The following is a 25201-nucleotide window of genomic DNA, read 5'->3' as shown; positions in this document are numbered from 1 at the left end:
TTTTAATTAAAAAAAGTTAGATGAAAAAAATATTTTTAAAAGATTTTATTTATTTATTTAAGAGAGAGAGAGAGACCGTGAGTCGGGGGGAGGGGCAAAGGAAAAGACTCTACTGAGTAGGGAGCCCCATGCGGGACTTGATCTCAGGAGGCTGGGATCATGACCTGAGCCAAAGACAGATGCTTAACCAAATGAGCCACCTGGGTGCCTGAAAAAAATTTTTAAGCTGAGACAGATTCCTATAATATTAGTTGTAGAGTTCAGTCTCTAATGTTGACAGAGATTACAGGATTGCTTATACTATCTTTACACCATCAAAACATGTATGTGTGTGTGTGTGTGTGTGTGCGTACATATGTATATAGCCTTAGAGCTTTAGAGAACAAAAACCTAAATCCTTGCTCTTGAGGAAATGTTTTTAAAACTCCGGGTCTTCTGGAGACCTAAAATATGAAAAACAACCAGAAAAGCTGCTGGAAAACACATGCCAGAAAGCCTGTGAAGTATAAATAAACAAGTCCATTATTTATTTATTTATTTTTTTTAAACAAGTCCGTTTTTAAAAGAAGCTCATAGGTCTTTTAAGTTGTAGCTTCATTTAGAGGGCTCAATGTGAGCCTGACCAACTTCATTGTCCAGATGAAGATTAGCTGTACTTAGATAGAAGGAATCTCTGAAAAATAACTGAAATATATAGAATACTTGCCATGTACCAGGACCATGCAGGGAGCTTTGCTGTGAGATGCACAGAGCTACCCTCCAACAAAGAAATTGCTATTCCTAGATTATAGATGAGGAAACTGATGTTCAAGGCAGCAAAGATACTGCCTGTGGTCACCTGGTTTGCAAGGCACACAGACAGTATCGAATTTGGCTGAGGTCCCCAAGCGCTTGCAGGGGAAGGAGCTTGGAAGAGGGCTGTATGTGTAATGTGGGGAATCCAACAATCAAAGCAGGTGGACTGCCAGGCCAAGCATCCAGAGGGGAGAGGACTCTATTTCTGACGGGCTTTCTAAAAGAAGGAAGAAGGATGTGGGAGGTAAAAACAACACTATGTTGGGAGGTGAATTGCCAGCATTTGTGCTTTGAATTTCTGCCTGTTGATTCTACTAGATTTTGTGTTCTAAAACAGCACTATTCAATAGAACCTTCTGCAGTGATGGAAATGCTGTATCTATGCTGCCCAATATAGTAGCCAGTAGCCACATGTGGTGACTGAGCACTTGAAATGTAGCCAGTATGTCTTCCCCTAGGGCAAAGACTGTGTCTGTCACATTTGACACAGCATCCTTTCATGTCTCGCCAGTGCCCCGCACACACTAAGTGCTCAGTAAGAATATATTTTCTAACTAAAGTTTAAGAAGGTCATCTGTAAATAATTCTTTTTTAGAAGATTTTATTTTATTTGTTTATTAATGAGAGACACACAGAGAGAAGCAGAGACACAGGCAGAGGGAGAAGCAGGCACCTGCAGGGAACCCAATGCAGGACCCAATCCCAGAATTGGGATCACAACCGCTGAGCCACCCAGGCGTCCCCATCTGTAAATAATTCACATCTATCCCAGGATAATCTATTTTCTCTTGCAGAAATGGGGAATCTTTATAGGAGTAACCTCATGGCACAGATCATCTCTTTACTCAGCATGTTCTCAGTGTTTGATAGTCTAGTCCTGGGCCATCCAATACAGTAACCACCAGCCATATGCGATTATTTACATTTAAGCTAATAAAAATGAAATAAAATTCAGTTCTTCAGTAATACTTTATCACAATTTCAAGTGCTTAACAGCCATATGTGACTAGTAGTAACCATACTGGACATTTCCATCAGTGCAGTAAGTTTTATTAGACAGCACTAGTGTCAGGATTAATGCCACAGAAATAGAGGGTAACATCATTGGTCTTTTCTTTCTTTCTTTTTGAGGGGGGAGGAGCAAGGAGAGAGGGAGAGACATGTTAAGCAGAAGCTTCATCTCACAACCCTGAGATCATGACTCAGATTGTTACCTGAGCCAAAATCAAGAGTCGGATGCTTAGCTGAGCCACCCAGGTGCCCCCCATTTCTTAAAATATGTATTTATTTAAATAATCTCTACACCCAACATAGGGCTCAAACTCATGACCCTGGGATCAAGATTCACACAACTTCCAACTTGTTGGAACTGAGCCAGCGAGGCACCCTAACAGGGTTAGTTTTTGAAGAGAAAATGTAGACAGTCCCTTTAAGATATGAGAGCCAGCAGAAGTTTGCGTTAAAATTCAGAATGTGTGAAAGAGGCTCTACAGCTGAGGTTTCAACCAGTTATCAAACCCCATCAATGCTGGACTTTGCTGAGAGCTCAGTGACATTTTAAAAGACCTCTTTTCACCTTGTTATGTCTAAACCGAATTTAATCAAGTTAGTCAGAAGAAGAAAACCATCCACTAGACACCTGCTAAAAGACAGCTTTTAATCATGCATCCTGAAGCAAGGACAGAGACTCTGTTTTGATTGTTTGGATCATGTTGAGCTTACCACATCAAACTGCTTCCGGTCCAGGGGCAAAAAGCTTTTCCCGTTGGGAAGATAAAAATTATTGCTCAAGACTGCAGTCCGAAGGCCCTTTGCTCGAATTTGAGTTATGGCGTCGGTCATCACTGGGAACTGCTTTGCCACTTGCTCGCTGGTCAGCAGAGACAAAAAGGAGCCCACCGGGACGGATGTCTTCGACTGAAAAGCAGGGAGAGGAGGAGAACCAACAAAAAGTAAGAGTAGGAGGAACAGCTTACCAACAAAGAAAACTCTTGCTACCTACAGTTCTCCTCTAGCCCTGTACAGAACTTCATGGACAAGGCTGTAAACACTGACTTCCAGTGCCAGTGGTGAGAGGATGGAGCTATTTATACCAATATTCCAGTTAAGTGAATTCTTCATTTTACTCGTGGATTGGCAATCTTAAAAAGTATCAACTCCAAAAGTCTATGAAGCAGATCTAAGTTAATTCTTTTTTTTTTTTTTTTTTGGGTAAGTTAATTCTGAATGATCCAGAAGACGTGTAAAGACTTGTCTTGCCTCAGCATCACCACTACAAACTTCCATTTCTGACCCATTTTTCGTTTTTAAATTCAACCTTACGTAGGTTTTAAAAACTCTTCCCAAGTTTCAAAATCTGCAACGGCAGGCATGTGGGTGGCTCAGTGGTTAAGGGCCTGCCTTTGGCTCAGGTTGTGATCCTGGAGTCCTGGGATCGAGTTCCACATCCACATCGAATTCCCCATGCAGGGAACCTACTTCTCCCTCTGCCTATGTCTCTGCCTCTCTCTCTGTCTCTCATGAATAAATAAATAAAATCTTAAAAAAAAATCTGCAAAGGCAAGTCTGCTGTTTTACACACACACACACACACCCACACGCTATAGAACAGCTTCGCTGAAATACAATTCACATAATTCACACAATTGTACCACACGATTCACCGCTAAACTGTACAATTCAGAGATTTTTTTTTTTAAGATTTTACTTATTTATTCATGAGAGACACACAGAGAGAGGCAGAGACACAGGCAGGGGGCTGAAGCAGGCTCCATGCCCGGAGCCCAATGTAGGACTGGATCCTGGGACTCCAGGATCATGCCCTGGGCCAAATGCAGGCACTAAACCGCTGAACCACCCAGGGATCCCCACAATTCAGAGTTTTTAATATGTTCACAGAGTCGTGTGACTATCACCATTTTTATCACCCTGAAAAGAAACCCCATATATACTAGCAGTCATTTCCCATTCCACTCTCCAACTCCCCAATACTCTCAGTACCAGAAAATCAGTAATTATTTTCTGTTCCTATAGATTTCTCTATTCTGGACACTTCATATAAATGGAATCATACAAATTATGGTCTTTTTTGACTGGGTTCTTTCATTTAGCACAAAATTTTACACATATATTTGAATTTCTGGTAAAATATACATAACATTTACTATTTTAACCATTTTAAATGTGTGGTTGGGTGGCATTAAGTAAATTCATTTTCGTGTAACCTTTAGTACCATTGAGCCACAGAACTTTATTTACTGTATTTTAAATCCTAATTTAATAAAGTTATTATGAAGTCTACACTGGAGTTAATGTAAATAAAGAACTTAGAACAGTGCATAGCACAGAGAAAGGGTTCAATATTATTAGTGCTTTACAATAAACTTTCTGATCAAAGCCATTATGCAGACAGCTCTTGTTACAGATGAACAACAGCTGATGGAGAAACTTAGTAAAGAATACTTTTACTTATTTATATATGTAGTGAAAATTGAGTACCTGGGGATGGAAGAAGTACATTAAAAACTTATAATGTGGGATCCCTGGGCGGCACAGCGGTTTGGCGCCTGCCTTTGGCCCAGGGCGTGATCCTGGAGACCCGGGATCGAATCCCACGTCGGGCTCCCGGTGCATGAAGCCTGCTTCTCCCTCTGCCTATGTCTCTGCCTCTCTCTCTCTCTCTGTGTGTGACTATCATAAATAAATAAATAAATAAAAATTAAAAAAAAAACTTATAATGTATATGGGTGATGGGCATTAGGAGGAACACCTGTGATGAGCACTGGGCGTTCTATGCAAGTGATGAATCACTGAATTCTATTCCTGGAACTAATATTACACTGGATGTTAACTAAAATTTCAATAAAAACTTGAAAAAAAAACAACCAACCCAAAAATAAACAAAACTTATGATGGATTATCAGGTTTTTACTTCTTTATTTGCAGTTTAATCAACTTAATGGGTGAGCACAGCATCCACACTATAGCAAAAAGAATATATAAATTTAAGTGTGCTTATCACTCACAATTTCAGAGCAAAGTCTCCCAAATTCTTGCAAGAAATCCTCTGTTGTTATCGCTCCCCTCATAAATTTTATCCAGGGTCCATTTTCGCCACCTAAGATCCAGGCCTTCTGTATAGTTCCAGGAAGGATATGGTTTTGTAGCTCCCATTCTATAAGGAAGTAAAATATGCAATAAGTGAAGTATGTTGACAGATGGCTGGGCTTTGGGAAGCTCAAGGGAATTACCATACCAATCCCTGCGGCACTGCTGTGGTGCCAGGTGGATTCTGCTTGGAATTTGGAGAAATTCAGGAAATGTAAAATCTCAGCCTTAGACAGTAATACTGAGGAGACATTGCTGCTAAGCGTCAGGTCCTTACCACCTGCTTGACGTGACTCTGGACACTGCATTATGCATTTTCTTCCCTGGTCCCTCATTAGTTGGCTTGTGTACACTCTCATTAGCTGGCTCACTCATACAGTCCTGGCATGTAGTAAGGAAATACATGCATAACAAGCCAGATTCTGACACCACTCCAAAACAAGCCCATCCTTTTGTAAACTGTAGTAATCCTCTATGGCAGTGGCACTGGTGGTATGCTGAAACATTCACTTGGGGGACACCTGTCTTTGTGGGCTAAAGAAGAAAATTTCTATCCACAAGAACCCCAGGCAGTGAATGGATCAGCATTTGTGTACACTGGGAACCTTTAGACAAGGGCTGCTTAGTCTTGTAGAAGATTGGTTTTTCTTTCTAAAATATAGCTGCTGTGGGGCAAAAATATATATAGCAATCACAATTATTTCTAAGACATAATATGCTTTACATTTTTTTATTTTGATAAAGTAGGGCCTGTGCATTGAAAATATCTGACTACAGAAAGTATAAAAAAAGAAAGTAAAATGACAAGCAGTTTCGTTCTTCAGAAATAATCGATGTTTCTAATCTGAGATATATCTTCTGAGAACAGCAAGACTTTTTTTTAAGAGAGAGAGAACACACACGCAGGCGAGCGGGGAGGGGCAAAAGGGAGGGAGAAAGAATCTGAAGCAGACTCAGAGCTGAGCACAAGAACCTGATGAGGGGCTCAATCCCACCACTGCAAGATCATGACCTGAGCAGAAACCAAGAGTTGGACACTTAACTGGCTGAGCGACCCAGGCATCCCAAGAATAGCAAAGACTTTTAAAGCTGAATCCAAATAATCATACTTGTTTAATTTGAGAACTAAAGTGTGTATCATTTTTTTATGGTCTCAGAATTGGCAAGCACATAAGGAAACTGGCACTTTCATATACTGCTGATGGGAGTGGAAACAAGTACAACCTCTATGGAGAGCAAAATTTTAAATGTACATCTGATGTAGTAATTCCACTTTCTAGGAACTTCTCCCACAGATAGATCTACTGAAAGTCGGCAAAGATATACAAGGCTGTGCAGAATTGCTTATAATAAAAAGAACCAGAAGGGGCGCCTCAGTCAGCTGGCTAACCCTCTGCCTTGGGCTCAGGTCATGATCCCAGGGTCCTGGGATCAAGCTCTACGTGGGGCTCCCTCCTTAGCTGGGAGTCTGCTTCTTCTTCTGCCCCTCCCCCTGCTCATGCTGTCTCTCTCACTCTCTCTCAAATAAATTTTTTAAAAAAGTAAAAATGTTTAAAAAACTAAAAACTTAAATGTATGTTAATAAATGGCTTGTTAAATCAACTATGGTACATCCATATAATGGAATACCGCACAGATGTATAAACTAGACCAAGGATACACAAAATATGACCTGGAAACCAAATCTGTCTCCTGTCAGTTTTTGTAAGTCAAGCTTTATTAGAACACAACCATACCTATTAATTTACAACCGTGTGTCACTGTTGTGTTGCCACAACAATAGAAGTGAACAGTTGTGACAGAGATTGCACAGCTTTCAAAGCCTACTTAGCCCTTTACAGAAAAAGTTTGCTAATAACTAAAACGCACCTTGGTAAAAGTTACACTGATCTGGGAACATGCTAGCCAAGGACATTTTACCCAGGGAGGAGGTTAAAGAAGTCTTCACAGAAGAGAGGTCTTAAAATTAATATGAACAACCACCACAAGATTTATTGAGTGCACAAAAGACTCCAGGCACTCTACTGAGTAATACACTGCTTAACTTACCATCAAAAGTACCGGTAGGGAAAAAAAAAAAAGTACCAGTAGGATTTGAACAGGTAGAGGGAGCAGGGAAGGGTAGCTGCCAGCAGAGGGGAGAAAACTGGCAAAGACACAAGAGGGTAAATGTGTTTGGCAAGTTTAAAGAACATCAAGTAGTCCACACACAGTATGGTGACACAAGGTCCTGAGGGCTAATTTGCCAAGAGGTCTGAGATACCAAGCAAAAGCTTCTGGACTTAATCTAAGGGAGAAAGTACAGGCACTTAAGGATTTGAAGCAAGGGAGTGAAGGGATAAGATCTGTAATTCAGAGAGGTAATTCTGGGGGCTGTGTAGGAAGGAAGTGCAAAAAACCCAGAGTGCCAAGAGACAAAGACAAGAGTTAGGAGGCTCATAGGGTGATGCAGGTGAGAGAAGATAGGGACCACATCCTAGGCCAAGGCAGAGGGAGTGGAGTGAAGCAAATAGGTTCTTAAAATATTCTGGAGAAAGTTGAGAAACTCCTGTCCAGTGATCTTTGATTTCTCTAAAAAGAGGAGATTCAGCTGTCTGCCAAGTATGAAGGTTTGAGGCAGGGGGAGCAGGATGATTGATAGGCGGTCAGAACAGCCCTGTGGTAAAATGCCAGAGGAATATGAGGAGAGTAGAGAGGCTGAGGGCCCAGATGGAACTGGGACTAAATATCTGCTCACCAAGTCAGCTTTGCTCAGCAGGCTCATGTGAGAAGGGAAACCTCGCTGAAGTGAAGCCGGGAGGCCCGAAGGGGGAGCTCTCACACCCTTCCAACTCTTGTCAATTACCCCCAACAGAAGACTCCTCTGGGAAAGGATCATCACAAACTGGCCTCAGCAGATGTATGCTGAACTCACTCCCCCAGCAACTCAGCTAATTAGAAACCATCATCATGGGCAGCCCACGTGGCTCAGCGGTTTAGCGCTGCCAGCGGCCCAGGGCCTGATCCTGAAGACCTGGGATTGAGTCCCATGTCAGGCTCTCTGCATGGAGTCTGCTTGTGTCTCTGCTTCTCTCTCTGTGTGTCTCTCATGAACAAATAAATAAAATCTTAAAAAAAAAAAAAAATCATCGCCCTGAACTCTTGCCTTTTTCCAGTGGACTTTTGTTCCAAACAAGCCCTTCCAATTTCCTCCTCTTTCTCGATAAAATAATGTTCCTCTCCTTTATTGAACTAGCCTCTGGTACTGGCCATAGCTTGCGTGCCCCAAACTGCAATTCTCTTGCTATCCCCAAACAAACTCTTTTTTGCTGGTAAATAAACCATTTCATGTTTAAGGTCAATAGTAATTGTTTACTCAGGGGCAGATAAAACCCGTACTTGCGTTGGTTTAGCAATGGAGAAATGCCCAACCAGCCACCATAGGAGGTCAGCTCTTCAGCCTTTTTTCCTTTCCTGCTGGCTGGAATGAGAACGTGATGGTAAAGGTGAAGCAGCCAAGACAGACCAACGTGATGGTAAAGGTGAAGCAGCCAGACAGACCAGGTGAGACTGGAAATGAAGAGTACTCAGAGCAGAGCAATACAACAGAAACAACCTAAGTGCCCAATATCACAGAGCAACATACTAGCCCTCTACCACATCCCTGAGCTTTTGTGTGCAAAAGAAACTTTGATTTTGTTTCATTCACTGTTCTGTTAGGGTTTCTAACCCTTGAAGCCAAAATTAATCCAACTCAAGTCAGTGGAAATGAGTAAGGATAAAAGTAAACCAGGAGGGGCTGATAAAGGATCGGAGACGACAGGTTTGACCTAGTAGGACCTAAAGCATGTTTCTCAGGGAAGCAGCATGGTTCTCAGAGAAAGGTAGTTAAATTCTACTAATACCAGTAACTACAGTAACAATGGCAACTCATTATTTATTGTGAATTTACGATGACTCACTCACTGTGCTATGCAAGTGCTTCCTGTAATTATTTCACTGAACTCTCCCCAAATCCCAAAGAGGTAGGAGGTAGGTACTATTATAAGCATTAATTTAATGGTAAGAAAACGAAGACTCAGAGAAGTTGAATAATTTGCCCAAGGTACTCAGTCACAAAGTGGTGCTTGGAATTTGATTCAAGAACCAGGGTGTCAACCCACTGGGATAAGCCACTGCCCAAATGTTTCTTTGTCTCCCCTTACACATTTTATTCTGCCCACCCCGGCCCTAGTCTCTGAGAGTGAAACAGAATGAAACACTCACCTGCAGCCACTCTCCCTGGAGACGGAATGAGAACTCCACCCATGTCAAAAATCACCGCTTTGTAGGTGCCGCCTCCAGAATGTGCCCATCGCCTGGCTCGCTGATGCCTGCCCTGGATGTGTTCCAAGAAGGCTGCCCTCCAGGCCCACTGGAGATGTGAGGACTGGAAAAGCTGCCTTATGTACATTTTGAGGCCAAGACTGCATGAGAAGAAGACACAGGGCCCAGCTTGCCTTCACCGCCTGCAATCCAGACCTCCATCCTGGAGCTCAGGCATGCCAGCTGGACATCTCCACTGATCTGCAAACCCTTCAAACCACAATGGGATTCGAACCCTCCTGGACTACTCTGTTCTTGAAGCTCCTTAGCCCAGTAAAGGGCTCCACCATTCAGCTAGCTACTCAAACTAGAAAACTGGGATTCACCCCTGACTTCTCATAGTCCACCACCTGGCCACCTCAATTCCATATGCTCTGTGCTGTGATCTTTCCCCTGAAAATTGCCATCTACCTTGCTCCACTTACTGCCCACAGATGATCTTGCCCACAGATCATTGCTACAGCTTCCTAACAGATCCCCTTGCCTCTTCTCAAACCTCATTCTTTTTCCACTCTTCAACCAGAGTAAGAGTGCTCTTTCAAAACTGCAAATTTGGCCATGTCCTAAAATCATTTAAAACTTTCAGTGGCTCCCCACTGCCCTCAAGATAAAGTCTCAGTTCCTTAACCTGCTTTAAGGGGCCCTCTAAGATCTGCCCCTGACTTTTGGCAGCAACTCTCCCTCTTTTTCCACCTTAATCTGGATGATGTGGACATGCAAATCTACATGCAGCTTCCTCAAACACATGATAATCTCCTCCAGCTACCATCCTTTTGCCTGTGCTGTTTCCTTGCCCTGGGCTGCTCCCTTCCACCTGTTACCCGGCTAATTCCAAATTGTCCTTTGGTTGAAGTTTACCTATCACTTCCTTCATGAAACCTCTACCAGAAATTACAGATGAGGAATCTTTCCCATAGACTCCCAGGATGCCCAGTATTGACCTCCATCACACCTTACGGTGCCTCCATCACACCACCAGCCCTCCTACACATCACTGCAACAGGCTCCTAACTGTTCTCCATTTGCCTTTTTTCTAAACATACTTTCAAAAAGCTCAGGAAAAAAAAAACATACACACACAAAACAGACATATGTATATAGACATACACCTATATATGGGTATAGAAATAAACCAAATGTGGCAAAATGTTTTTTTAGTCGATACAGGTGAAGGGCATATGATGAAGAGTGTATGAAAGATCATTATTGTACTATTCTTTAAATTTTTCTGTATGTCTGAAACAAAGAGCTGGGGTAAAAACAAAATAAAGCAAATTCTATTTGCAGTCAGTTCTCATGAAAATCTTTACACTTTCTGTGTGACTTCTATAATTTAAACGCTTACTAAAAATCAGGTTTAAACAAAATAGTTTGGTAAGACAGCCTGTAAATTTATGGGAGTCACTTCAATGCCACCATCAAGATTCAATAAGCCACAAAAGACTCCAAAGAAAGGGTCCTCAAGAAGTAAATCAAAAAAAAAAAAAAAAAAAGAAGTAAATCTTCAAGATGATACAATGTGTTTTTCATGTAATTGGAAATTTGCAGAATTGGGGGGGGGGTGAATTTCAAAATCAAAAACTTTGTTGATTTGCATTTTTTTTTATTACTGTTCCCATGCCGAGGGCAATGTTTATGGTAGAAGGAGTTTATTTATAGGCTTCCAAAAGCGTCAAAAACTTTGTGTCAGGGCTTCACAGGGATGAAAAGCGTCTCTGGGCCCTGAAGGGCTGACTTGCGTCTTCACTGAGGTTACTAATGGATGAGTGGGCAATGCTCCCATGACCAGCTTGCTTATTCCTTCCAACTAGAGATGATGGTTCTATTCTAGCCACTTCCCAGCACTTTCTTCAGACTGGCCAAACACTGATTTCTCATACCTCCAAGGCTTGGGTACCTGTCCATTGACTCTAACACCTTTCCCTGCTTCATCTACCAGTACAATTCCACTTATTTTTACGTCACAGCCTCAGCCTCAGCTTTATCTCCTCTGGAGAGGCTTTTTTTTTTTTTTTTTTTTAAATATAAGTTTTAAGTAGGCTCCATACCAAATGTGAGGCTTGAACTCAAGAGTCTCATGTTCTACTTACTGAGCCAGCCAGGCACCCTGAGGCTTTTTTCTTTTTCCAGATAGGCTCTGGTACTACTTTTTTTTTTTTTTTTCTTAAACTCCTATTGCTTCTTCTCTATACCTTCACTAGAGCATTTGCTCCATTACACAGTAACTGTTTTCACACCTATATGCTCCTAAAATTGTAAACTCCTTAAGGCAAGGCCTATCTTGGGGAAGGCAGGGGATAGGTTTAGTTGTTGATAGCCACAAAGAACTGTAACAAGCTCAACTTGCCCATCACTAGCTAACAATTCTAGTTCTCTGGAACTGGCATCTTCCTTCTGTACCATAGAGACTATTTGTCTTCTGGCTTTCAGAATAATGAGATTAGTATGACAATATAGACTTGCTACTTAATTTATGCTTTTATAAATAAGCGCACATAGTATGTGCTGTCACATATTAAGAAATAGTTTAGTGGGCAGCCCGGGTGGCTCAGTGGTTTAGCGCTGCCTTCAGCCCAGGGCCTGATCCGCATCAGGCTCCCTGCATGGGGCTTGCTTCTCCCTCTGCCTGTGTCTCTGCCTTTGTGTTTGTGTCTCTCATAAATAAATGAATAAAATCTTTAAAAAAATGGTTTAGTAAAGAAGTTGCATGTTGGCTCTGGAATCAGATTGCCTGGATTTGAATTCTAGCTCTGCCACATACTAAGTGTGAGATCCTGAGCATGTTTCTCTGAGACTCAGGTTCCTCCTCTGTAAATGGGAATAATTATACACCAGTCTCATAAAGTTGTTGTTATTATTGCATGAAATAAAGTATATAAAGCTCTCAAGTTAGTACCTGACACACTATTAAATGCTATCTACTCCTGGGACACCTGGGTGGCTCAGCTAGTTTAGCATCTGACTCTTGATTTCAGTTCAGGTCATGCTCTCAGGGTTATGAGATGGGAGTCCCGTGTCAGGCTCTGTTGCTAGGCATGGAGCCTGCTTAAGATTCTCTCTCTTCCTCTCCTTCTGTTCCCCACTCCTTTAAAAACAATACAAAAAAAAGGGACGTCTAGGTGGCTTGGCAGAACCGCGTCTGCCTTTGGCTCAGGTCATGATCCCAGGGTCCTGGGATGAAGTCCTGCATCGGGCTCCCCATAGGGAGCCTGCTTCTCTCTCTGCCTGCATCTCTGCCTCTCTCTCTCTCTCTGTGTCTCTCATGAATAAATAAATAAAATCTATTAAAAAATAAAAATAAAGAAGAAAATGTTACTACTGTAATGCACTATAAAAAGTTCACGAAAAAATAAAAATAAAAAAATAAAAAAAAAGTTCACGAGGTCTCATGTTATACATATATACTAAGTGAATATGGCATATGCATTTTCACAGCAATTCTCAACAGTGTAATTTTGGTTCCAAAGGGATATTTGGCAATGTCTGGGTACATTTTTGGTTGTCACCACTTGGGGGGTCCTACTGGTATCTAGTGGGTCAGGACAGGGATGCTATTAAACATCCTACAAAGCGTAGGAGATACCACCCCAAAGAACTATGGGATAAAGCAAAGACTGAGAAACCCTGATATAAAGAGTATGTACTGCAACATTTCATAGGATGCAGTCACAAGCTTTATATACACACAGCATGTTACATGCACGTATAGTCCATAGAGCTACACGTGTCCAGGATGTGCTGTGACACACCTTAAATATCCTTATAGCATATGCTTGGAGTAGCATCCTGCCACGTGTGGGACATGGATTGTGGCTCTCAATATCTGTATGCTAAAGACAGTCTGAGGTTCTGGAAAGAAAGCTGAATTTAGAAAAAGTGATATATGTGGCTCTATTTATTTCACGTTCATGGCTGTATGTTATCCCATTCTTATGCCAAAACCTAGCTCAAGGTCCCATAACTGATCAAGGTTGACACAATAAGAACAGGAAGTGTGTGTTTATCTCATTCACGAAAATATCTCCACAGTCTCAACAATGCTTAGGCTCTCAGGAAACATTTGTGAAGTTATGGGGAAGGGAGGAGGACCCAGACCTGGCTCCAACACCGTGAGCTTAACCCGCCAGCCGCCCTACCTCCACAGTCACAAACACTGCAGTCGAGTCTGTAATCCTCAAGGGCCTTCAGAGAAGCGGATCCACCTCTCTGAGCTTTAGCAGACCTACCTAAAGTGTGGCTAACACAAAGCAACCCCTCGAACGCTAGAGCGAGAGGCCAAACACAACAAAGGCAAGAGCTCGCCACATGGCAGTTTCTCGTACAGTTAGAGGACCCGGGGACGCTTCGCTGTCGGGAGACAGCCTAAGGGCAAGGCCTCTCGGGTAGGTAAACTCGGGCCTGCGCGCAAACCCACCGACTGGCTTCAGGGGGTACCCAGTGCCCGCAACCTGAGTCAAGCTCCTCTTCCCCGACCTGCCAGAGGTCCCCGCCGGGGTGCGCAGACTCACCTCCGCGGCGACACGCCGGTCACGTGGCCGCCCCCCTACCCAATCGGAGCGCGCGCTGCTCCGCGCAGGCGTAACCCCGCGGGTCCGCGACGGCGGCCGGGAGGCGGAAGTGAAGGTGGTTGTGGCTCGGAGGGTTGCTCGCGGAGCTGCTGCTACGGAGGCCCCCGGGAGGCAGCGGCGGCGGCGCTGAGGCGGTGGCAGCGCTGCCGACCCTGGGCCGCTCGGCCTCTCAGCTGTCCTGCCAGCCTCGCCTGAGCCCGCCGGGGCCCGCGCCGGCCAGCGCCTGCCCTATGAGTGTGTCACTGGTTGTCATCCGACTGGAGCTTGCGGAACACTCGCCGGTCCCCGCCGGCTTCGGCTTCAGCGCCGCGGGTGAGTCCGTCGGCCTCGCAGCCTTCCCTTCGGCCTAGCGCCTCGGCCCGGGAGGCTCGCCCTCCCAAAGTACGGGCCCGGGGGTAGGCGGCGGCGAGGGCCTTTGTGTCAGGAAGAAGCTGAGGGGTGGTTGAGATCCCTCTGGTTCCATCCATCCTACAGGGGCCTCTCGGGTATCATCTCTGGGAAGCCCTTCCCAGTCCCTCTCTTGGTTCCTTCCCACTGGCACTGTTTATACCTGGCGCGTCGCTCTCTCCACCCTGGGTTAGAGTCAAGTTGTGTAACTTGCTTTCCTCCAGGCTTTGTGGAGGCAGCGACTGGATCCCAGGGATACTGACGCTTCGTGTTAATTAAATCGTTCCTCTTTGGAAGACAATCTCTTTAGGCGCCCTGCAGCTATAGTAGTAACTGTAGCTAAAAAAATTGTAGACATCCTATGTCCCTACTGGGTACTAAAACACTTTGTGTGCATTATCTTCTTTATCTTCACAGTAACTGTGTTAGGTTGCTAACACTTAGCAACCCTTATACAGACTGGGAAATTGAAGCCCAGTGATTAAATGACTTGCCCATGATTGTAAGTGGTGAGGCTGGGATTCTAACTCAGAGGTGGACTTAAAAAGTCGGAGCTGTTCCTGTACCAGCCACTCCTCCTTGGTGAGGAGTGCATTTATGACTGTGTTCCTTGGACTTTAAGTAATTCCCTAACAATAGCATTTATCCAAGAAATAATTACTGAATGCTTACTATCTGCTGGGACTTTAGTTGTTTGCAGAATCAGACATATTCCTGTTTAATAGCACCAGCAGCTCAATGAGGTAGACAGATGAATTAAATATAGAATAGATGTGGAATTACGTCTGTAAAAAGAGTTGTGAAAGAAAGGAAGAGTTTGGAAAACTATCACAGAAGGATCTTTGGTTTGGGAAGGGGGCCCGGGGCAGGCAGGGATGGTGTCCTTGGAAACTACCCTGAGTGTGTGAACTTTGGAGCTGCAGATTAAAAGTGGGATATGATTTAATGAGTTACAAGCACCTTTCAAAGGTTGCAAGTGATCTCTAAGTTGTGAAAGTCAACTTTGACATTAAGCATATATACACTTTATATACATGGGTCAGTTTTTGATTCATTGATTCAACAAAGCTTTAAAAATGCTAGGGATTGTGGTGTAAGTGCTGGGGATACAGTGGTGGGCAAAACAGGCCTGGTTCCTGCTCTGCTAGAACTTATATTAAGAGTATTTCAGTCAGGTCCTTTTCCATTTTCCAAGCTCCTTTTCGATTTCTGTGTGTTTCATTGATTTAAGACCATGATCACAGATTTTCATGGTATGATTCATGGCATGAAGCTAACCCAAGGTATTTAAGACGACTATTGCTAAGGGTTTTTGAAAAATTTTTTTTGAAGATTTTATTTATTTATTCATGAGAGACAGAGAGAGAGAGAGAGAGGCAGAGACACAGGCAGAGGGAGAAGCAGGCTCCATGCAGGGAGCTCAATGCGGGACTTGATCTGGGACTCTAGGATCCTGGAGTCGAACCCTGGGCCGAAGGCAGGCACTCAACTGCTGAGCCACCCAGGTGTCCCTTGAAATTCTTATTAATGGACTTGATACCTTCATTTGGGGCTCAACACAGTTTCACTTTACCAGAGATTACATAAAATGTAGGTTCATCTGGGCATAATCACTGTCGAATCTCCTCTAAAGCTCTTATTCTCAGGGTCCCTGGGTGGCTCAGCGGTTTAGCTCCTGCCTTCGGCCCAGGGCCTGGTCCTGGAGTCCCCATATCGAGTCCCGCATCGGGCTCCCTGCATGGAGTCTGCTTCTCCTTCTGCCTGTGTCTCTGCCTCTCTCCCTCTCTCTGTGTGTCTCTCATGAATAAATAAATAAAAATATTAAAAAAAATAAAGCTCTTATTCTCATTGATTTACTTTAAAGTGCATGATTTCGGGAAGCCCGGGTGGCCCAGCGGTTTAGCTCTGCCTTCGGCCCAGGGTGTGATCCTGGAGACGCGGGATCAAGTCCCACGTTGGGCTCCCTGCATGGAGCCTGCTTCTCCCTCTGCCTGTGTCTCTGCCTCTCTCTCTCTCTCTCTCTCTGTCATGAATAAATAAATAAAATATTTTTAAAAAAAAGTATTTCTTGGTTTACTTCCCTCTTTTTCTTCTTTCTCCTTTAAAAAAATAAATGAAAGTAAAGTGCATGATTTCTCTAGAACAACCCTGCATTGCTGAATTTATTGCACTGCGTGTTTATTGACTGCTGGGCACTGAGGAACCCCAGAGGTTAGTGAGATGGATACTGCAAAGGCATCTTACTATCTTAGGGAGGACAGCAGAGAGAAAAGGGAAGCTTATCGATGAATACATTGAAAGTGGAGAAAAGCTTGTTTTAATATTGCTATTAATCATTCATATGTTCCTTAGCTGGGGAAATGTCTGATGAGGAAATCAAAAAGAAGACACTAGCTTCAGCTGTAGCCTCTTTAGAAGGGAAGTCACCAGGAGAGAAAGCAGCAATCATACATCAGCATCTTGGTCGTCGAGAAATGACAGATATGATCATTGAGACCATGAAGTCCAACCCAGGTATGCTTTTTTAAAACCCTAGACTCATGTAACATAAGCCCCTGGTTGCCTGTTTTATACATGTTATCGCATGAGCCCATGATTTGGACCTCTAACATACTTTTATCTTTTACCACCTGTGTGCCTCACATAAGGTTGTTAACCACATTTCGGCATCTCCAAATATTTCACCTAAATTAATATTAACTAGGTGGGTTGACAACTTTATTCAATGAGGAGAGCTACTTACCATCTAGGTTAGTGGCAGATCACAAATGAATCCGGATAAGCATGTTGTGTCTTCCCACACACACACTCTTTGACAGCTCACTCCAACCCAGAGACTGGATGTGTACCATATCTCCAGCATGGAGGTGATCAGAACTGGTAGTTTTGGCTTTTCAAATTAATACCCCTGAATGGACATCCCATGTAGGAACACATGATGGAAGACATCTGCTTTTATTATGGTACTGCCAAATGTAAGAGCCATCCTTAAGTTTCTGTGGGTATTAATGAAATTTTTATGGGGCAAAGAGTGCTTTCAAGTTTAGATGCCTCTGAAAATGTGGCTGTTCTGTAAATACAGTTCTTAATGCAATACATTACAATTTCTCTGTTGAAGTTTTTTTTTTCTGAATCAAAATTTTAACTTAATTAGAATCCTTCCACATATTTCCTATCCGTTTATAATCTGCTAATTTTTGATTTGTGAAAGATGAGCTGAAAGCCACAATGGAAGAAAGGAAGTCTTCAGAAGTATCTCCCACTGCACAGAGAAGTAAAGATCAAAGTATAGAATGCATAAACGCTGCTCCCGATTCTCCATCCAAACAGCTTCCAGACCAGATTTCGTTCTTTAGTGGAAACCCGTCAGTTGAAATAGTTCATGGTATTATGCATCTATACAAGACAAAGTAAGAAAAACCCTTTTCCTTTTGAATTGGTCTGGTTTGTTGTTGTTGTTGTTGTTGTTGTTTTGTCTTAGGGCATTGAAAAATTTCTTGCCCTGAAGAGCAGTGAATATTTTAAGCTTCATCCAAAGGATAGTACTTTTTCATATATTGTGTTAGAGAATTCTTAGATGTTTTATATTTGGTTAATCTTATAGATTGGGTCAAAGCTTCTTAGAAAAGAAACATGTGGATACACTTGAGAAAATACCTAAGAAAATAATCTGTGAGAAGGTAGGCATGCAAGATGATTGGAAAATTAAAGGTAGAAAGATAAAAAGGAAAAGAAATTATAAATGGTTCCTAATATCATTGCAGTCTCATATCCCCCACTAAATCTTTACTTAAAGAAGTTGTCAAAAAAAAAAAAAAAAGTTGTCAAGTCAGTGAGTGGACTATAATTTCATCATCTCTTTTTTGCCCTTTTTTTTTGTGGTCCAAACAAAACTTAGAAGAAGCCAAAAGAAAGGAAACTTTTGGCTGGATAATCTATAAACTGGGTCATCAACCCCTTGGATAACTAGTAACTAATCTCTTTAAAGCCTATCCTCCTGACGTGTTTGCTAGGTCCCCCTGGGAAACAGTGAATACTCAGGTTGCCATTTTGGATCATACCTGTTGAAATGAGTTGGCAGCATTTCAAAAAGCAAATTGCATTGTGGGAGGTTTTCTCTTTCCTCTATTCCAGCTATTCCAATCCAACAACACTTTCTGTAGTCTTCAGAGTCACATCTTCATAGTTCTGAATTCTCTTTCTTCTATTTAGAACTCTACTCTTCTAGACCCTTTGAGAGAAGTCCATAGATAGAGCTGTTAGCTTATAGATTGAGCCATACTCTGGCTGCCTCTCCCCCTTCATTGGGGCAGTTTTCTTTAACTTCCAGAATAGTGATTTTAAAACTGAAAGAAAGGGAAAAAAAAAAAAAAGGAAAAACATAAAGACATAGAGTTGTACTTCTGAGTTACCTAATGAGAAATTATTACTGAAAAACTAATGAGAATAAAACACAAACTGCAAATTTATAACTGTAATAAGCCTTTAACTGAAGGTTAAAAATTTCAGTAAAATTTCAGTGGTGGGTGTACCTTAAGCTCCATTGCAGACGTGTTGAAGGTGTTCTACATTTACCCAGGTAGTGTGTGTTTTCAGGTATTATAACACTCTGTTTAAATCAATCTGTGAAGTATAACAAGGTTTATTTTTTCTATTTTCTTGGACATAAAAGTTGTCTAATTAGTGTTGTCTGAACTAACCATACCTCATCTATTCAAGGCAGTCTAATTATTGTCTTATTAGTAAGATGACCTCCTTAAAAGAAGATGTGAGGCGCAGTGCCATGCTGTGTATTCTCACAGTCCCTGCTACAATGACCAGTCATGACCTTATGAAGTTTGTCGCCCCATTTAATGAAGTAATTGAACAAATGAAAATCATCAGAGACTCTACTCCAAATCAATATATGGTGCTGATAAAGTTTAGTGCACAGGTAAAAGTTAAGATATTAAAAATCTCTTTGCCACAGAAACTGTATTTTTGAAACTGTGTAATACTAGCTATGTGTGATTTACAACATTTTGCACTTAAGATCTTGATATACCTATCTTCTGGGGGGTGTGGTTGCAATTCTAGAAATCTTTCTAAATTCATTAACAGACACACAATGCTAATTCATACCCATATGTTTTTATAAAGCGAATTGGGTATGAAATCTGGGGTTGTGTTGGTTATCCAGTGGTAACTATTCCAGTAGAGTGGTAGTTCCCAAACTTTTGAAATTGACACCATATTATTATCTGCCCTTATAACAACTGTGCCCCTGCTTCTCTCATTCTCTTTTTAAAAGATATTTTTTGACACAATTTAGAAAATAAGATCTGTTTTGTATTTTTAATTTTGGTGATGAGGGATTTGGGGACATTCCTTGAAGTATTAAATATGCTTTAAGAGTTCTAATTGGAAATCACTGCAACAGAGAGACAAACAGTGAAGGGATGGTGATATTTTCAGTTTTGAAAAGTACTTGCACATTATTACAGATGCTTTTTGATATAAGAAGGTTTTGACATTCGCTTCGTTTCACTTGTCACATTAAGCAACATTTTCCGTGCGCCTCAGTTCCAAAGCTGTTAGGGAGGTAGTCTTTTGGTTTTATGTATTCATTCTTAATAGTACACGTATTTCTGTACAAATATAGGAGTGAGATAAGCTTTAGCTATTACTCAAGTTATTAAAGAGTCATTCTATCTGTAGGTTTTGATTTGTTTTGTTTTGTTGTTTTCTTTTATGGCCTGTTAAATTTGTTCATTCATTAGGTTTTGAAATGTAACTTTGTCAAAAGTTACTTCTTTCTCATAGCCTTCCTGAATTTGGCTCAGATCAACAATTTTAGCTTGCAGATTAACAAAGGGTGGGTTTGCCTTTGGATCATGTGCGGTTGCCTCTGACCAGTTACCAAGGTTTATGGGTGAAAGGGAGCCCATCACACAAGGCCCACTTGTCATCTCCTTCCTCCTTGCAGAAATCCAGAGTTGATGCCAATAGCTGCCACTTCTTGGCCACGGGAAGGAAATTAAGAAAAGTGAGAGCTGCATTATGTTCATGCCTATACCATGGGCCATGGAAAGGGAACCCTTACTGTAGCGTTCGGTGTATAAGAGCATACACAGTTATCTTTAACCTTTGCAAAATACCCCACCAGTGAGGTGAGACATTCAAAATATGTTTGAACTCTCCTGCACGCAGACTTCACAAGTTGACCATGAGAATGGAAAAGCAGTTAAACAGCTGTGTTCACTGACTGTCAAGAGACCTTCCAAGGTCACTGAGGAGCTTTGCAAACAGTGGGCAAGTGGTATCTTTTAAATCTGGTAGCACGTGTAATACAAGGATAATGATGATAATATGCAATCTTACTGAGTGCTTATGCTAGACTACTCTCTCTGCCAAGTGCTAAATGTGCATTATCTCATGCAGTCCTCACTACAACCCTTTGAAGTAGGTAAGTACTGTTATCCTTGTTTTACAAAGAGGCAACTGACTGCAGAGAGAAGTTAATGATTTGCCCCTCCTGACTGAGCTGGGATTTGAGCCCTCACTTTTAAATTTTTTTATAATTTTTATTTATTTATGATAGTCACACAGAGAGAGAGAGAGAGAGAGGGGGGCAGAGACACAGGCAGAGGGAGAAGCAGGCTCCATGCACCGGGAGCCCGACGTGGGATTCGATCCCGGGTCTCCAGGATCGCGCCCTGGGCCAAAGGCAGGCGCCAACCCGCTGCGCCACCCAGGGATCCGTTGAGCCCTCACTTTTTTTTTTTTTTTTTTTTTAAGATTTATTTATTTATGATAGACAGAGAGAGAGAGAGAGAGAGAGGCAGAGACACAGGCAGAGGGAGAAGCAGGCTCCATGCACCGGGAGCCCAACGTGGGACTCGATCCCGGGTCTCCAGGATCGCGCCCTGGGCCAAAGGCAGGCGCTAAACCGCTGAGCCACCCAGGGATCCCTGAGCCCTCACTTTTAATCCTAGGTCATACTTTTCTTCCAGTAGGAGTGGATGAAAGTGTGGGGAAGGGGAGATAGTCACTTGGCAAGAAATTGGGTAATGACAATATTTTAGTTATATCTTCTATTTAACAGTTAAGGACAGTCAGCAAGTAGCACAGGAAAAAATCATTGTGACAGATTGAGGAAAAATGTTTAAGGGTGTATGAGACTTTAAATAGTTGGAAGTCTGATAAATCCACAAACTCCCTTCGTAGTGTGCAGGTAATGCTGTGGAAATTTTCTGTAACTGTTAATGGATTTTTTTGTACTTGTGCAGTCTCTCTACCTCTGTACAAGTGCAGGTTGCACAAGTTGATGAATGTTAGTTCTGAGACCACAAAACCGAGTGCTGGCTCTTCCCCATGGGGATAGAACCCTTGACCTGGGAACCATGAGTTATCTTACTTATTACTGGATCTCAGGGTGTGAGGCTTATCCTGTCAGGGATTTTCAAAGGTCTAAAAACACCCTCCTAGTATAAGACTTGAAGTTGTTAAATTAATACCCGACCCTAATGAAAAAATAGCCTCAAACTGGTACCAACTATTGGGTACTTATTAGATGCCAGGCCTAATAAATACTTTTCATGCATTGGCTCCTTAAGTCCTCTCAACAATGACATGAAGTAGATGTTGTTATTTTGACTTTTATTTATTTATTTTTTAATTTATTTATTTATGATAGTCACAGAGAGAGAGAGAGAGGCAGAGACACAGGCAGAGGGAGAAGCAGGCTCCATGCACCGGGAGCCCGACGTGGGATTCGATCCCGGGTCTCCAGGATCGCACCCTGGGCCAAAGGCAGGCGCCAAACCGCTGCGCCACCCAGGGATCCCTATTTTGACTTTTATAATTGAGGAAACAAGCATGGATAAGTTACTTAACCCAAAGCCACAGAGCTAGTAAGTGTCTGAGTTAAATTTTAAACCCAGGCAGCCTGACTCCATAGCAGGGGCAGCTAACTGTATTCTTATTCCTTTCTTTTTTTCACCAGAGAATTTTTATTAAGAGTAATCCTTCTCTGTATCTCCTATAAGCTCTTGAATTTCTGTTGGCCTCAGCTTTATGTTGTAGGTGCTCTAATGTGATATACTTACACAGTTGTACTGTGACCCTTAGGCAACTTAGTCTTCAGGTAAGGAATTTATATTTCATCACACAGAAAGGCAGGAGGGGATTCAGTTCTGTAGTTCTCAGGGACAAAAATTGAGAGAGAACCTCTCAGTAGAGTGTGCAGGCACACTTTGACTTGCATGCTTAGGACAGCCCAGGAGAGCCCTCTTTTGAAAAGTAAAATCATGTTCTCAATGCTATAGTTGATCACTGTGACAGTAAAGGAACCTTGATCATAATGGATTTTTCTTTTTCTGAGTTTATCCTGTGAAGAGAACAATTAGAACAAAAAACATGGGAAAAACAAAAACAAAAGCTGGGTTTCTTAAAATGTTGGGCTCTATACAATGCAAGCATTTTAAATAAAAGAGCTGTTTCTTCTGTGTTTTTTTTGCAGTTAGCTTCAGGCTTTTGTTTTGTGCATTTCAGTGGTGGGTTGAAGTAAGAACCATGTGTATTTTGTTCTCTCCTCTGGTCCAAGCGTGTAGCACAGTGCCTGGCAGATGCTGGATGCTCAGTAAATATTCAAACAAGCAAAGAATCTACATTTCCAATACCAAGATTTTAAAGAAAAAAATCTATGTGTATCAAAAAATATATTTCTTTGTCATAGATAAACAACTCCCCCAAGAAAAGAACCATTTATCTGGTGTTGAGTAGATTTTTGTCACCTGCTCAGGATCATAGACTCTGTCCCTTACCCCGAGGAAGCATGCTCGTTGACAGAGTTGGAGGTCTGAGGAGGGGTCTGCCTTTCTGAGGAAGGCACCTGGCACAGGTGCAGCCAGCTCCCCGTGGTGCTTGAGGCTCTGCAGAGGTGACCTGTGGACCTTACTTCTGGGTGGTCACGTCCCCTCAGTTCACAAATCCAGTTGCTCTCTGTGCTGCTTTCTCATCCAAAGTATTTCAAGAAAAAGACATTTCTCTTGAAGAACGAGGGAAGCCGATTTAGTCACCTTTTAGTATTGAAGAGATTTATTGTCCAAGAACTGGTTTTAACATTTTGAAGTTAAAATGCATTATACCCAATATAGGTTGTTTCCTGATAAGGAAGCTCCCACCTCCACCCTCCAAAACAAAACCATTCAGAACTGATCTTTTTTCCTCAGCTGCTTAGCTCATTTGGTCATATTAAGAAAGCACAAATAATCAAGAATCTACACTTGAATTACATCATTGGAGTGAAATTAAAAGCCCCTGGGAGGCTTACAAGCTTTTGCTGTCAGGTTCAGAATCCTGTGATGGTAGACAGGCCAGACTATTTGTGCCTGGTACAGACTTGAAACTCTTTCTGGAGGCTGACAATGTGGCGTTTCCTTTTGCAGAGCATCCTTCGTCTCCCCATGCAGCTTGTCTATGTTGGTAGGGCCAAAGCACACAACTTGCTGTGTTTGGGATGTCCATGTGGGAGTGAAATCTAGACAAACCTTGGCCTCCCAGCTGCCTCTCCAAAGTTGTGAATTTAAAAACTGTAGTCATCACTTTGTTACTTTCTACTAAGGCTATACTAGAAGGTTTGATTTACTTGTATTCATATTCACAAATGCACGGTACCTTTACAGCTTTACCTACAGCTTTACCTACTGTTGTCCCCGGATTCTATTTTCTACTCCAAGGAACAAGACCATTAGTATTTTAAAGGCTGGTTCATCTTGGACCTCTTGATCTTAGCCAAGGGTTTTGCTTTCAATATTATACACTAGGTTGTTTAAAAACGTCCTTATCTTTGATGTATTATTAATACTTGGTTTATTGAAGAAAAGGAACTGGCTTTTCTTCATACCAGAACCGCTAGTCCTTTATTCTAACATTGATGCTGACATTTTTTAAAAAGAAATCCTCCCTAACAATGGTCAGTTATGATTGAGTTCTAAATTTCGCAAAAATAAGTGTTTGCTTTCAGCTGTTGAGAAAGTGCTGATTCCAGGAAAAGAAATACTGATATCAAGGGAAATGATGACCCTTGCTGATTGAATATTAAAGTCTTACTGCCTGTCAGCTTATTGCACTTCAGCAGCTTCTGCTGGTTTAAGAGAGACTGTAATATCAGGAAATATTGTAGAGATGTGGGATATTGACCTGCAGAGTTCAACTCATCTATGAACCTGCTTTCTTAGATGGTACTTTTGGCAGTTGCTTTCTCTCCTTTAAGTATACATTTTAAATGCTGATGGAAGAGACTATTGAAGCTATGCATCTTGAATAAAAAGCACGTTTTCAAGATATCTCTCTTAATTTTTTCCTTTTCTCCATTGGTATACCTAGGCTGATGCAGATAGTTTTTATATGGCGTGCAATGGCCGCCAGTTCAACTCAATAGAAGATGATGTTTGCCAGCTGGTGTATGTGGAAAGGGCTGAAGTACTGAAATCTGAAGATGTAAGTGTGCATTGTTTTTATGGGGTTTTTTTTGTGTGTGTGTATATATATCTATATATACATACACGTATATACACACAAACTTATGTGAATATGATGACATAAGGCTGAATGTTAAGATATCTGTGGAATGTCCTGAGTATTCCAATCCATTGTAACCGGAAGCAGGTTGCCAGGGGCTGGAGGAAGAGAAGAATGAGGAGTGACTGTAATGAGTACAAGATTTCTTTTCAGAGTGATAGGGATGTTCTAGAATTAGTGGTAAGGATTGTACAATCTTCTGAATATAATGAAACCTGAATTGTACAGTTAAACAGGGCAGATTTCATATGAATTTTATCTTATATTTTATTTTTTATATATTACTTTTTTCAATTTTATTTATTTATTCATGAGAGACACAGAAAGAGAGAGAGAGAGAGAGGCAGAGACATAGGCAGAGGGAGAAGCAGGCTCCATGCAGGGAGCCCAATGTGGGACTCGATCCTGGGTCTCCAGGATCATGCCCTGGGCCAAAG

The 25201-nt window shown here is 42.0% G+C and overlaps 2 protein-coding genes across 13 annotated transcripts in view; one reads left to right on the top strand and one right to left on the bottom strand.

Moving 5' to 3' along the window:
- The window catches only part of ACAD10 (acyl-CoA dehydrogenase family member 10), a 47718-nt gene extending 33845 nt beyond the window's left edge, over nt 1-13873 (bottom strand). For 2 of the 8 annotated variants that reach the window (XM_072802537.1, XM_072802540.1), the window contains exons 1-4: nt 13755-13873; nt 9148-9347; nt 4821-4969; nt 2518-2712 (exon numbers count right to left, since the gene is read on the bottom strand). In XM_072802537.1, the coding sequence (XP_072658638.1) occupies nt 2518-2712; nt 4821-4969; nt 9148-9334 (531 nt within the window). In that variant the 5' untranslated portion in view covers nt 9335-9347; nt 13755-13873. Of the gene's footprint in view, nt 1-2517; nt 2713-4820; nt 4970-9147; nt 9348-13382 lie in introns of all 8 variants that reach the window. The other 6 variants (XM_072802538.1, XM_072802539.1, XM_072802535.1 and 3 more) reach the window with 5 other exon arrangements.
- Nucleotides 13851-25201, top strand: part of BRAP (BRCA1 associated protein) — a 28928-nt gene continuing 17577 nt past the window's right edge. For 3 of the 5 annotated variants that reach the window (XM_072802543.1, XM_072802547.1, XM_072802545.1), the window contains exons 1-5: nt 13861-14126; nt 16554-16715; nt 17413-17611; nt 18945-19134; nt 24570-24683. In XM_072802543.1, coding sequence (XP_072658644.1) covers nt 14045-14126; nt 16554-16715; nt 17413-17611; nt 18945-19134; nt 24570-24683 — 747 coding nt within the window. In that variant the 5' untranslated portion in view covers nt 13861-14044. Of the gene's footprint in view, nt 14127-16553; nt 16716-17412; nt 17612-18944; nt 19135-24569; nt 24684-25201 lie in introns of all 5 variants that reach the window. The other 2 variants (XM_072802544.1, XM_072802546.1) reach the window with 2 other exon arrangements.

The sequence above is a fragment of the Canis lupus genome, chromosome 27 (genome assembly GCF_048164855.1).
Source record: "Canis lupus baileyi chromosome 27, mCanLup2.hap1, whole genome shotgun sequence".
In the NCBI taxonomy this organism is placed as follows: domain Eukaryota; kingdom Metazoa; phylum Chordata; class Mammalia; order Carnivora; family Canidae; genus Canis; species Canis lupus.
The sequence above is the reverse complement of the archived record's forward strand: the minus strand, read 5'-3'. Positions and strand labels throughout refer to the sequence as shown.